Below are 12966 nucleotides of genomic sequence, written 5' to 3'. Positions count from 1 at the left end.
AAGACGAGACAAAAATAAAATTCTAAAACTTGCTGATGAAAAACAAATGAGTAAGTTTTTACATTAAATTATAAAACCATAGTGACTTTCTGACAGGCAGACCTCAGAGTGAGAGCACCACCTACTCATCTATCCCAGATAGCTAAATTGCTGTGGCCCGGAGCCCCGGACCCGTCCCACACCCGACACTTCATCCGGCCCACATACCGCGTGGAATGATGACAGTTGGGCGGTCCGCTCCTGTTGGCCAGATCTGGGCCAGAACCAAGCCATAGCAATGCCGCATGTGCCTCATGTGCCAAAGGTGGTCCATATTTGTTTTGTGATATTTGGGCCACATTCACCATTTACCACACGGGGCACTGCAGGGTCACATCCAGATCACATGTTGCCCAGAGCACCGCGTCTTTGCCAAAAAAGGCCCACATGTGATTTGGCATATTTGGGCCATATATGGGCCACATTACACATGTGGACCACTTCAGGCCCACATGCATTTTGTCAGGGCCAGAAGAAGGCCATCAGTGCTGCATCATTGCCGGAAATGGCCCACATCCGGATGCCGTCTGGGATCACAGTACTCAACACAGGAGGACCGCAGTTGTTGTCTTAGTCCCTTACTCTACTCTACAGTCTGTTCACACATGACTGTGTTGCCAAATATCATAACAGCATAGTGAAATTCACAGATGACACCACAGTAATTGGACTGATAAATGACAACGATGAAGATGTCTATAGGAAGGAGGTGAGGGACCTATCCATGTGGTGTCAAGATAACCTCTCCCTTCTACTACTACTACTACTACTACTACTACTACTACTACTACTACGACTACTATGCCCTTAAAATCCCCATCCTCCTCGACCTGAATGCACTCTTCGATACTGTGAGCCACAACATCCTGCTCACCAGATTGAAAAATGTCGGTATTGAAGGCACTGTACTCAGCTGGCTCCAGTCCTACCTCTCCAACAAGTCACACTTCATCTCACTTCACAACTACTCCTCTGTTCCATCCACAGTCACACAAGGTGTTCCCCAAGGTTCTGTACTCAGCCCGCTCCTTTTCATCATCTACAACCTCCCCCTTGGTCAAATTCGCCGCCATTTCAACTTGGACTTCCACTGTTATGCTGATGACACCCAGATATACCGCAGCACCAAATCCCCTCACAATCCACCCCTCTCTCACATTGACTCCTGTCTGTCTGCAATTAAAGTCTGGATGCAGCAAAACCTTCTCAAACTCAACGGTGACAAAACTGAACTCCTCTTCATTGGCTCCAAGTCCACTCTCAGCCAAATCAACAACATTGCACTCACCATCGATGGCACTACTGTCTCCCCTTGCTCCCAGGCATGCAACCTTGGTGTGATCCTTGATCCCACCCTCTCCCTTGAGCTACATATCCGCCAAATGGTCAAATCCTCCTTCTACCACCTTCGCAGCATTGCAAAAATAAAATCCTCTCTCACACGCCCTGATGCTGAGATACTGATCCATGCCTTCATCTCCTCCCGCCTTGATTACTGCAACTCACTCCTCTATGACATCGGTGCTAGCTCTATCAAGAGACTCCAATTAGTCCAGAACGCATCCGCCCGACTTTTAACTTTCACCAAATCCTGGCACCACATGACCCCAATCCTAAAAGACCTCCACTGGCTACCCATCTCCCACCGGATCAATTACAAACTCCTGGTTCTTACTTATAAAGCCCTTCACAATCTGGCTCTCCCATACCTCACCGATCTCCTCTCCCCCTACCAACCCTCTCAGTCCCTGATCCACCTCAGCCTCCCTTCTCTCTACCCCCAGGTCCAACCTCTGCGGCTTTGGTGACCGAGCCTTCTCCAGAGCAGCTCCCAGGCTCTGGAACTCACTCCCCCAAATCATTAGACTCAGGATCCCTCCCACTCTTCCAATCCCGTCTCAAGACACACCTTTTCTCCATTGCCTTCTCATGCCCCCCCGTCCGCTCATCCACCCCTGGTCTGGGGCAGGCTGGGGACTGAATGCTCGACCTGCCCCCTCCTTCAACTCCCTCCCCAAGCGCACTGGACACTGCTGTGGTCTGCCCACATTCAGGTCATTGGTCAGGACTCACCTCTTCAGACTTCATCTGTGATTTATGTGATTTATTATGTTTGTTTTTCTTTCCCTTTGTATCTGTCCAAGTCAGAGAGCACTGCTGGCGTCATGTGTGGCTGCCGCTTCTCCCTCTCGTACCCCCCTTCCCATCCACCCCTGTATGTCTGTGTTATGTTTATCTGTCGTCTTGTTTCACCCCGTTTATTGTAAAGCGACTTTGAGTGTTAGAAAAGCGCTATATAAGTTTAATTTATTATTACTACTACTACTGCTATTACTTTCGGCTGCTCCCGTTAGGCGGCGCCACAGCAGATCATCCGTTTCCATTTCTTCCCGTCTTCTGCATCTTCCTCTGTCACACCAGCCACCTGCATGTCCTCCCTCACCACATCCATAAACCTCCTCTTTGGCCTTCCTCTTCTCCTCTTCCCTGGCAGCTCCATATTCAGCATCCTTCTCCCAGTATACCCAGCATCTCTCCTCCACACATGTCCACACCATCTCAGTCTTGCCTCTCTTGCTTTGTCTCCAAACCGTCCAACCTGAGCTGTCCCTCTAATATACTCGTTCCTAATCCTGTCCTTCTTCATCACTCCCAATTAATATTTTTTAGCAATCTTAGCATAGACTTGTTCCCTTGTTTACATGCGCCACATGTGCGTGCGCAGATTGTGAGGCAAAAAGGGGCCACGAGTCTTGTGTTTGTAAACATCACTACGTTCACTTCGAAGAGATCATCACGGAGAAATTGATTTAAATGAAACGAAACGCCTCGCAGTTGTTGCGCTGTCAATCGTAAAGATGGTAAAAACAAGCATCTGCACTTTTATCGCACGCCGAAAGGGAAAACTCCGACCGACAAAGGAAGAAGACAGGCGGGGACTCATGCGATCCGCCGTCGGGAGGACGGAAGCACGTGACCAGAAGAGCACGCGCCAACAAACAGGAAACTGGTATCACCGCTGCAGAGGAAACCGGAAGTCAGTGGACTACAGTTATGCACAGAGCGTGAAAGCCAGGCTCATAGGGAACCAATGTAAACGTCGAGGGTGTCCTTATTCTGTCGCTATTACACTGTACGAGCAACGTTTACTTCATAAAGATAAGTTAAAGCAAACAATTTGTCTACTTTCACTTTATTTGTCTTGAAATAAATTCAACCCTTTACAAGTTCTAGTATGTAAAAACAATTTTAAATATATTTTAGCATGGTAATTCCTCTGTTAACACTAACCTCTGTCTTTCACTCTCCGTCTCTCTATCCTGTTGAGATTTTCTATCTTTGAAGCGGAAACTTGTACAGATTAGTTTTGTTTCTGAAAACAAAAAAATGTGCTGCTTGTCTGGCGGATAAAGAATAAATATGAATTTTTCTAAACAAAAAAGTGTCACAGCTTGTGTGTCACGTTCAGTTCTGGAGATCACCTGACCTCAAATGACATCACCACTGCGGGGTCACATGACATCTACAAAGAAGTCGCTGGGGTTTCCCATGGCCAGCCTGAAGGACTGGCGAGAGGCTGTGACTTCAGGGGGAACGGAGGAAAGGTCGCGACCCTGCTCGGGGGCATTGCTCTCTGTGTCTGTGGGGGCGGGGCGGAGCTCACTAGGTGGTGTTTGGAGCAGGCCTTTGGTGGGCGGAGCTTTCGCCTCTTGTTTCCTGGACTCTGATTCGCTGCCTCCACCACTCCCTGCAGACTCCCCGCCACATGCTCCCCCTCCTCCTCTCTCCTCCTTCTGACAGCTGTGGTTTGATCCACTGCTCCCACTTCCTATTAGAGGAACAGAGAAGAAGATGGAGACAGGAAGTTATCCCTCTGTTTTTTTATTTTTTACAGGGAGTGTACTGAAATCAATACCAGCAGCCACGTGTCTTTTTCCATTCAAAAACCACAGTAAACTAACATGTCTGAATCCGTGTCGCCATCGGCAGAGGAGAGACGTGTCGCAAGCCGTCGCATGTGCATTACGTAGATGGATGCCATTGCATCATGGCGTCATTTTTTTGTGGTTATTCTAGTTTTTCTGCCCCAGATAGCATCCGGATGTGGGCCACTTCAGGCAACGATGCGGCATTGATGGCCTTCTTCTGGCCCTGACAAAATGGATGAGAGCCTGAAGTGGCCCACATGTATAATAGCAAATATGGCCCAAATATGCCAAATCCAATGTGGGCCTTTTCTGGCAAAGATGCGGTGCTCTGGGCAACATGTGGTCTGGATGTGACCCTGAAGTGGCCCGTGTGGTAAATGGTGAATATGGCCCAAATATCACAAAACAAATATGGGCCACCTTTGGCACACATGTGGCACATGCGGCATTGCTATGGCTTGGTTCTGGCCCAGATCTGGCCAACAGGAGTGGACCGCCCGAGTGCCATCATTCCACTCGGTATGTGGGCTGGATGAAAGTGTCGGGTGAGGGACAGATCCAGGCCACAGCAATTTAGCTATCTGGGGCGGGACTTCCTGATCCTGATTTCAGTGGAAATGCTAATGGAAACAAACCACAAGCATGCAGACGACCCCTCAGCGATATGACAGAATTAATGAAAGCCACTTTATCTGACATTGTGTTCGTACAACGAATTGTATTCTTACAATGAAATGTGTTCTCTAACCCATCCTATTGTATAGGGGCAGTGGGCAGCCGCAGCACCCAGGGACCAACTCCAGTTCTTCTTTCCATTGCCTTGCTCAGGGGCACAGACAGGAGTATGAACCCTAACATGCATGTCTTTTTGATGGTGGGAGGAAACCGCAGCACCCGGAGGAAACCCACGCAGACACGGGGAGAACATGCAAATGCCACACAGAAAGGACCTGGGATGGCCTGGGTTTTGAACCCAGAACCTTCTTGCTGTGAGGCAACAGTGCTAAGCACTGGGCCACTGTGCCACCATGACGTGGTGCATGGCAGCCTCGTTATGACTTCAGTACGATAACGGGAAAAAAGGCCATTGTCTCATTCGGTGTTTGAATAAAAGGTGAATTTCTGTTTGTTTTCCTCAGAAACACCAAGTTACAGTGAAAAGCTGAATGACTGACATAAAGTAGAAAAGGAGAAAGGAGGAGGCGCTCTCACCCTCACTGTGTTGGCTTCCTGCTGCTCCCCAATGAGGGAGCGTGTGTGAGAGGGGGAGGGGGTACTGGTAGGGGAAGGCGGGGGGCCAGGGTGGGGCAGCAGCTCCAGGATGGGGAAGAGGAGCCAATATGTCCTGGTCACCTCCAACGGAACCTCCTTCAGGATCAGCAAGAGACAGGAGCCCCATGCCTGAGAGGAGATGGGCATTTTTTATTGTCAGGTTGTGCAAGTCATGTATCTCGGTCTGTGTTTCCGGCTGCAGTTTCTGAGCTCAGACTCTGGACTTAATCTCTTTACATTTCTTGTTCAACACCACAGTAAAGCACGGACAACACAGACAGGATGACAGAATGTGATCGTTTAGTCCGTTTCAGATCAGTGTGAGCATTACAAGTTGTTTCATAGTCCTGGTGTGGTTTGTAGCTCTATAATGTTATTTAATCAGTTTGTAAAAACGTGTAATCTGAATACGGAGGACGGGGAAAATAATTCAAATTTCTTTATTGAGCTTTATGTGAAATTTGGAATCAGAAATCATAATTACATTAATCAACTCTAATGTTCCCATGTTCTCCGTCAGGCATTTTCAAGTGTATTCACATGTGTTCAGGTATGTTTGTGTCTATTTCCTTGTGTTCAGGTGTGTTCACATGAGTTTGGGTGTGTTCAGATGTCATCATGTGTGGTTGGGTGTGTTCGGTGTGTTCAGGTGTGATCGTGTGCGATCAGATGTGTTCAGGTGTGTTCATGTGTGTTCAGGTGCATTCGGGTATGTTCAGGTGTGATCGTGTGTGTTCAGGTGTTACCATGGGTGTGCAGGTACATTCGGGTGTGTTCAGGTGTCATCATGAGTGCTTGGGTGTGTTCAGGCGTGATCATGTGTGGTCCGGTACATTCGGCTGTGTTCAGGTGTGATGATGTGTGTTCAGGTGTGATTGTGTTCAGGTGTCATCATGTGTGTTCAGGTGTTTTAATGGGTATTCAGGTACATTCGGGTGTGTTCAGGTGTGATCATGTGTGTTCAGGTGTGATTGTGTTCAGGTGTCATCATGTGTGTTCAGGTGTTTTAATGGGTATTTAGGTACATTCGGGTGTGTTCAGATGTGATCATGTGTGTTCAGGTGTGATTGTGTTCAGGTGTCATCATGTGTGTTCAGGTGTTTGAATGGGTATTCAGGTACATTCGGGTGTGTTCAGGTGTCATGTCTGTTCAGGTACATTCGGGTGTGTTCAGGTGTCATCATGAGTGTTCGGGTGTGTTTAGGTGTGATCATGTGTGTTCGGGTGTGTTCAGGTGTCATCATGAGTATTCGGGTGTGTTTAGGTGTCATCATGTGTGTTCAGGTGTTATCATGGGTTTGATCATGTGTGTTCAGGTGTGATCATGTGTGTTCAGGTGTGATCATGTGTGTTCGGGTGTGTTTAGGTGTCATCATGTGTGTTCAGGTGTTATCATGGGTGTGATCATGTGTGTTCAGGTGTGATCATGTGTGTTCAGTTGTGATCATGTGTGTTCAGGTGTCATCATGAGTGTCCGGGTGTGTTTAGGTGTCATCATGTGTGTTCAGGTGTTATCATGGGTGTGATCATGTGTGTTCAGGTGTGATCATGTGTGTTCAGTTGTGATCATGTGTGTTCAGGTGTCATCATGTGTGTTCAGGTGTTTGAATGGGTATTCAGGTACATTCGGGTGTGTTCAGGTGTCATGTCTGTTCAGGTACATTCGGGTGTGTTCAGGTGTCATCATGAGTGTTCGGGTGTGTTTAGGTGTGATCATGTGTGTTCGGGTGTGTTCAGGTGTCATCATGAGTGTTCGGGTGTGTTTAGGTGTCATCATGTGTGTTCAGGTGTTATCATGGGTTTGATCATGTGTGTTCAGGTGTGATCATGTGTGTTCAGTTGTGATCATGTGTGTTCAGGTGTCATCATGAGTGTCCGGGTGTGTTTAGGTGTCATCATGTGTGTTCAGGTGTTATCATGGGTGTGATCATGTGTGTTCAGGTGTGATCATGTGTGTTCAGTTGTGATCATGTGTGTTCAGGTGTCATCATGTGTGTTCAGGTGTTTGAATGGGTATTCAGGTACATTCGGGTGTGTTCAGGTGTCATGTCTGTTCAGGTACATTCGGGTGTGTTCAGGTGTCATCATGAGTGTTCGGGTGTGTTTAGGTGTGATCATGTGTGTTCGGGTGTGTTCAGGTGTCATCATGAGTGTTCGGGTGTGTTTAGGTGTCATCATGTGTGTTCAGGTGTTATCATGGGTTTGATCATGTGTGTTCAGGTGTGATCATGTGTGTTCAGGTGTGATCATGTGTGTTCGGGTGTGTTTAGGTGTCATCATGTGTGTTCAGGTGTTATCATGGGTGTGATCATGTGTGTTCAGGTGTGATCATGTGTGTTCAGTTGTGATCATGTGTGTTCAGGTGTCATCATGAGTGTCCGGGTGTGTTTAGGTGTCATCATGTGTGTTCAGGTGTTATCATGGGTGTGATCATGTGTGTTCAGGTGTGATCATGTGTGTTCAGGTGTCATCATGAGTGTTTGGGTGTGTTTAGGTGTGATCATGTGTGTTCAGGTGTTATCATGGGTGTGATCATGTGTGTTCAGGTGTTATCATGGGTGTGATCATGTGTGTTCAGGTGTGATCATGTGTGTTCAGTTGTGATCATGTGTGTTCAGGTGTGTTCATGTGTGTTCAGATATAATCTCAGTGTGGGTAAGTCTCACTCACTTGCACAGAGATCTCCAAAGACATAGTAGCACTGCTCAGAGAAGGTGATCTTGTTGACGGTGTGTTTGATGTAACCCGCCTTCAGCAGGTTGCTGGCATATTTTCGTGCCTCACGCCGATCGGTGAATCCTTCGAGGTGGCGGTGCAGCCAGTCCACAACGTCAGAGCCTGAGGAAATACCACAAAGCAGCTGTTCAACAAAAACGTTTACAAAGCAGCTTCACAGATTGAATTAAACCTAATAGAATTTATCTACAGGGGATATTAAAAGTCTACACCCCTGTTAAAATGGCAGGCTTTTGTGGCGTAAAAAAATGAAACCGAGAGAAATCATGTCAGAACTTTTTTCATTCTCTTTTTTTTCTTTTGAAACTGCAACCTATAAAAGTGGAAAAACAATCAGAAACATTTTAAGGGGGAAAAGTACAAAACTTACAATAACCTGGTTGTATAAGTGTGTACACCCTTTTATAATTGGGGGCGTGGCTATGTTCAGAATGACCCAATCACATTCAAACTCATGTTAGATAGTAGTTAGCATACACCTGCCATCAGTTGACGTGACTGTGATTAACCCAAATGAAGTTCAGCCGTTCCTGTAGGAGTTTTATGACATCTTCTAGGCTGCAAAGGCCATGGTCCACATGGTCCACAAAGATCTTACAAAGCATGAACGGGTCTCATTGTTGAAAGATATCGATCAAGAGAGGAGTACAAAAGCGTTTCCAAGGCATCAGATATACCATGGAACACAATGAAGACCATCATCAACAAGGCATTAGATCTACCATGGAACACAATGAAGACCATCATCAACAAGGCATTAGATCTACCATGGAACAGAGTGAAGACCATCATCAACAAGGCATTAGATCTACCATGGAACACAAAGAAGACCATTGTCAACAAGGCATTAGATCCACCATGGAACACAATGAAGACCATCATCAACAAGGCATTAGATCCACCATGGAACAGAGTGAAGACCATCATCAACAAGGCATTAGATCTACCATGGAACACAAAGAAGACCATCATCAACAAGACATTAGATCCACCATGGAACACAATGAAGACCATCATCAACAAGGCATTAGATCTACCATGGAACACAGTTAAGACCATCATCAACAAGGCATTAGATCTACCATGGAACACAGTGAAGACCATCATCAACAAGGCATTAGATCTACCATGGAACACAGTGAAGACCATCATCAACAAGGCATTAGATCCACCATGGAACAGAGTGAAGACCATCATCAACAAGGCATTAGATCTACCATGGAACACAGTGAAGACCATCATCAACAAGGCATTAGATCTACCATGGAACACAGTGAAGACCATCATCAACAAGGCATTAGATCCACCATGGAACAGAGTGAAGACCATCATCAACAAGGTATTAGATCTACCATGGAACAGAGTGAAGACCATCATCAGCAAGGCATTAGATCTACCATGGAACAGAGTGAAGACCATCATCAACAAGGCATTAGATCTACCATGGAACACAGTGAAGACCATCATCAACAAGGCATTAGATCTACCATGGAACACAGTGAAGACCATCATCAACAAGGCATTAGATCCACCATGGAACAGAGTGAAGACCATCATCAACAAGGTATTAGATCTACCATGGAACAGAGTGAAGACCGTCATCAGCAAGGCATTAGATCTACCATGGAACACAGTGAAGACCATCATCAACAAGGCATTAGATCCACCATGGAACACAGTGAAGACCATCATCAACAAGTGGAGGAAATCTGGCACAACAGTGACATTACCAAGAACAGGACGTCCCTCCAAAATGGATGAGAAGACAAGGAGAAACCTGGTCAGGGAGGCTGCCAAGATGCCTACAGCAACATTAAAGGAGCTGCAGGAACTTCTGCCAAGTCCTGGTTGTTCCCTACATGTGACAACAATCTCCTGTATTCTTCATATGTCTGGGCTATGGGGCAGGGTGGCAAGACAGAAGACTCTTCACACGAGAAAAAATCCCATCCAAGCCCAGTTAAATGCTGCATAAAGATACATCCAGTCTTCCAAAACCATGTGGAAAAATGTGTTCTGGTCTGATGAGGACAAGGTTGAACTTTTTGGCCATAATTCCAAAAGGTATGTTTGGTACTAGAACAACACAGCACGTCAGCAGAAGAACAGCAGACCCACAGAGAAGCATGGTGGTGGTGGAGCATCAGGCTTTTTTGGCTGCTTTTCTTCAGCTGGAACTGAGGCTTTAGTCAGGGTGGAGGGAATCATGAAGAGCTCCAAACACCAGTCGAATCTGGCTAAAAACTGTCAGGTGTTTACTAGAAGGATGAAGCTGAAGAGGAATTTCACCTTTCAGCACGACAATGAGCCAAAGCACACATCCAGATCCACAGAAGGAATGGCTTCACCAAAAGAATATGGTTTTGGAAAGACCCCGCCAGAGTCCAGAACCTGAATCCAACTGAAAATCTGTGGGCTGACCTGAAGAGGGAGGGCTGTGCACAGGACAGGCCCTCACAATCTGGTGGCTCTAGAACGTTTTTGCAAGGAAGAGTGGGAAAATATTGCCAAGTCAAGACGTGCCAAGCTGAGAGACTCTCACCCAGAAAGACTGAGTGCTGTAATAAAACCAGGAGGTGCTTCAACAAAGTAATAGTTTAGGGGTGTGCACACAGGAGTGAGCATGTTAATAAAGTTCACATTTTAATTTGGGTTTACAGGTTGGTTCATTTCACTGAACCGAGTGGAGAACCAACAGCAAGGTTTTAAACTTTATCTGGGAGGTGAATGGGAGTCGGTATAAAGACACAAATAGACATCTTGTCCAGTTAAAAACCACACACACAGCATGAGTCCAGGCTCTTCACAGGGGTTGGGCTACGTGGACTCAGAGACCAGAGTGTGTTATAATGGTCTAGCTGGGAAATGACTAGTGTGGTCCAACACCATTGTCTTGTTAACAATGCCCCTCAACTCTACTCGCTCTATTTGCTTTTCCATTGGGTAAAAGTGAGGGATAGCACCTGGTACCAGGTACTATTTTTTTTTTTTGGTATCACCTCCGTCGAGGTTCCAAGTGAGCTGAGCCGATACTAAAAGGTGACATGAAAATACCGCTATAAATAAATAAATAAAATAAAATAGAAATAAATGCACGTATATGTATATTTATTTATATTTATTTAAATATAAATAAAATCTTAGAAAATAAATAAATACAAATATTCAAATGTAAATATAAAATAGAAATAAATAAAAAAATGTAAACAAAAATATAAATAAAATGTATTTATATTCATTTAAATCTAAATAAAATCTGACCACTGGTTGGTCAGAGAGAAAGTGAACAGCTGTGTTTATAACAGGAAATGCCAGAGTGAGTCTTATGAAGCCTGTGTTATAGCTGATCATGTGTCCATGTCAAACATGAATCTCTTAGTTACACTAATACTGTTCATGGGAACCCACATTTAGAGTCAGTCTTGCTGATTTTTGTGAAAATAAAACACTGGTGTGTGTGTGTGTGTGGAGGGGGCTGGTAGACAAGGGAGGACAAACTAGTCAACACGCCCACAAATGACCAGCGGGGCTTCACCGTGAGGGGGCGCTATCTGCAGTGGACAACCACATCCCATCACATAAAGCCAGTAGAGTCGAACAGAGTAGAGTCCAGCTGAGCCGGTACCATACAGGGGAAGAGGGCATCAGTCTGGTTCCATGGTGTTTGTACTGCTCAGAAAACCTCCTCGTGGTAGCAGGAAGTCCCTGGTTTGATTTCCTGTTGTGCTGGTGAGGACGGGTGGGGTTGCTGTAATGACTGGGTGGGGGTGGACAGGCTGGACAGGGTGTGTGTGTGTGATCACCTATGAAGGCGTTAGGAATGGTAATTTTCAGCCACATCCGGTCTCGCACCTCCAGCCCAGATGCTGGATTGGCCATTGCCTTAGCAACGGTCGCCATGTCACTGTGGATGGTCAGATGATAGTCTTCCTGTAAGTCTGAAAAAATGAGAAACCAAGAGAGGTTAGTGGCTGATCTCTGGAGGCAGCGATGAGGACAGGCGGATGGGGTGATGGAGCTCATGATGTAGTATATCTGGTGCGCTCAGGGTGGTGCACAGCTCCAGGAAACCAGCGCTGCAGGATCAAACGAGGGGTTTATTTACACATCACATCACCGAAAAGGAGCAGGGAGGCGGAAATCTTATTTTGCCTGTCCCTCAAAATATAAATGCATCCACCCACTGAAGAATAAGCACTAAGCCTTATAACGCTACAGCGACAAACACGTGGTACTCGCCATAAAAAGGGAAAGGGTGGACGTTGAGTCTCCAACTAATAAACAATCCATATATCGGCCCCAAATATCGGCCCCAAATATCGGCCCCAAATATCGGCCCCAGATATCGGCCACCGGCCCCCATCACTTACCGATAACCAGTATCAGCCCTGACAAAAACCACATCGGTTGTCCCCTATCTAAAACAATCCACATATCGGCCCCAAGTATCGGCCCCAAATATCGGCCCCAGATATCGGCCACCGGCCCCCATCACTTAGCGATAACCAGTATCAGCCCTGACAAAAACCACATCGGTTGTCCCCTAATTTAGACACCATTAACTCGGTGTTGAGCCGAGTGACAAGGTAAACAACAGAAACAGGGGCGCCCGGGTGGCGCGGCGGTCTGTTCTACTGCCTCCCAACACGAGGAACTCAGGTTCGAGTCCCCGTGTTGCCTCCGGCTTGGTCAGCCATCCCTCCAGACACAACTGGCCGTGTGTGCGGGTGGGAAGCCGGATGTGGGTATGTGTCCTGGTCGCTGCACTAGCGCCTCCTCTGGCCAGTAGGGGCGCCTGTTCAGGGGGGAGGGGGAACTGGGGGGAATAGCGTGATCCTCCCACGCGCTATGCCCCCCCTGGTGAAACTCCTCACTGTCAGGTGAAAAGAAGCGGCTGGTGACTCCACATGTATGGGAGGAGGCATGTGGTAGTCTGCAGCCCTCCCCGGATCGGCAGGGGAGGTGGAGCAGAGACCGGGACGGCTCGGAA

General features: G+C 46.8%; 1 protein-coding gene across 1 annotated transcript in view; it reads right to left on the bottom strand.

The window, feature by feature from the left end:
- Positions 1-3331: 3331 nt before the first annotated feature.
- LOC130115323 (segment polarity protein dishevelled homolog DVL-3-like) overlaps positions 3332-12966 on the bottom strand; it is a 34022-nt gene continuing 24387 nt past the window's right edge. The window contains exons 12-15 of the mRNA XM_056282930.1: positions 11780-11914; positions 7911-8078; positions 5181-5369; positions 3332-3868 (exon numbers count right to left, since the gene is read on the bottom strand). Coding sequence (XP_056138905.1) covers positions 3552-3868; positions 5181-5369; positions 7911-8078; positions 11780-11914 — 809 coding nt within the window. The 3' untranslated portion in view covers positions 3332-3551. The remainder of the gene's footprint in view (positions 3869-5180; positions 5370-7910; positions 8079-11779; positions 11915-12966) is intronic.

The sequence above is a fragment of the Lampris incognitus genome, chromosome 7 (genome assembly GCF_029633865.1).
Source record: "Lampris incognitus isolate fLamInc1 chromosome 7, fLamInc1.hap2, whole genome shotgun sequence".
NCBI classification, from domain to species: domain Eukaryota; kingdom Metazoa; phylum Chordata; class Actinopteri; order Lampriformes; family Lampridae; genus Lampris; species Lampris incognitus.
The sequence above is the reverse complement of the archived record's forward strand: the minus strand, read 5'-3'. Positions and strand labels throughout refer to the sequence as shown.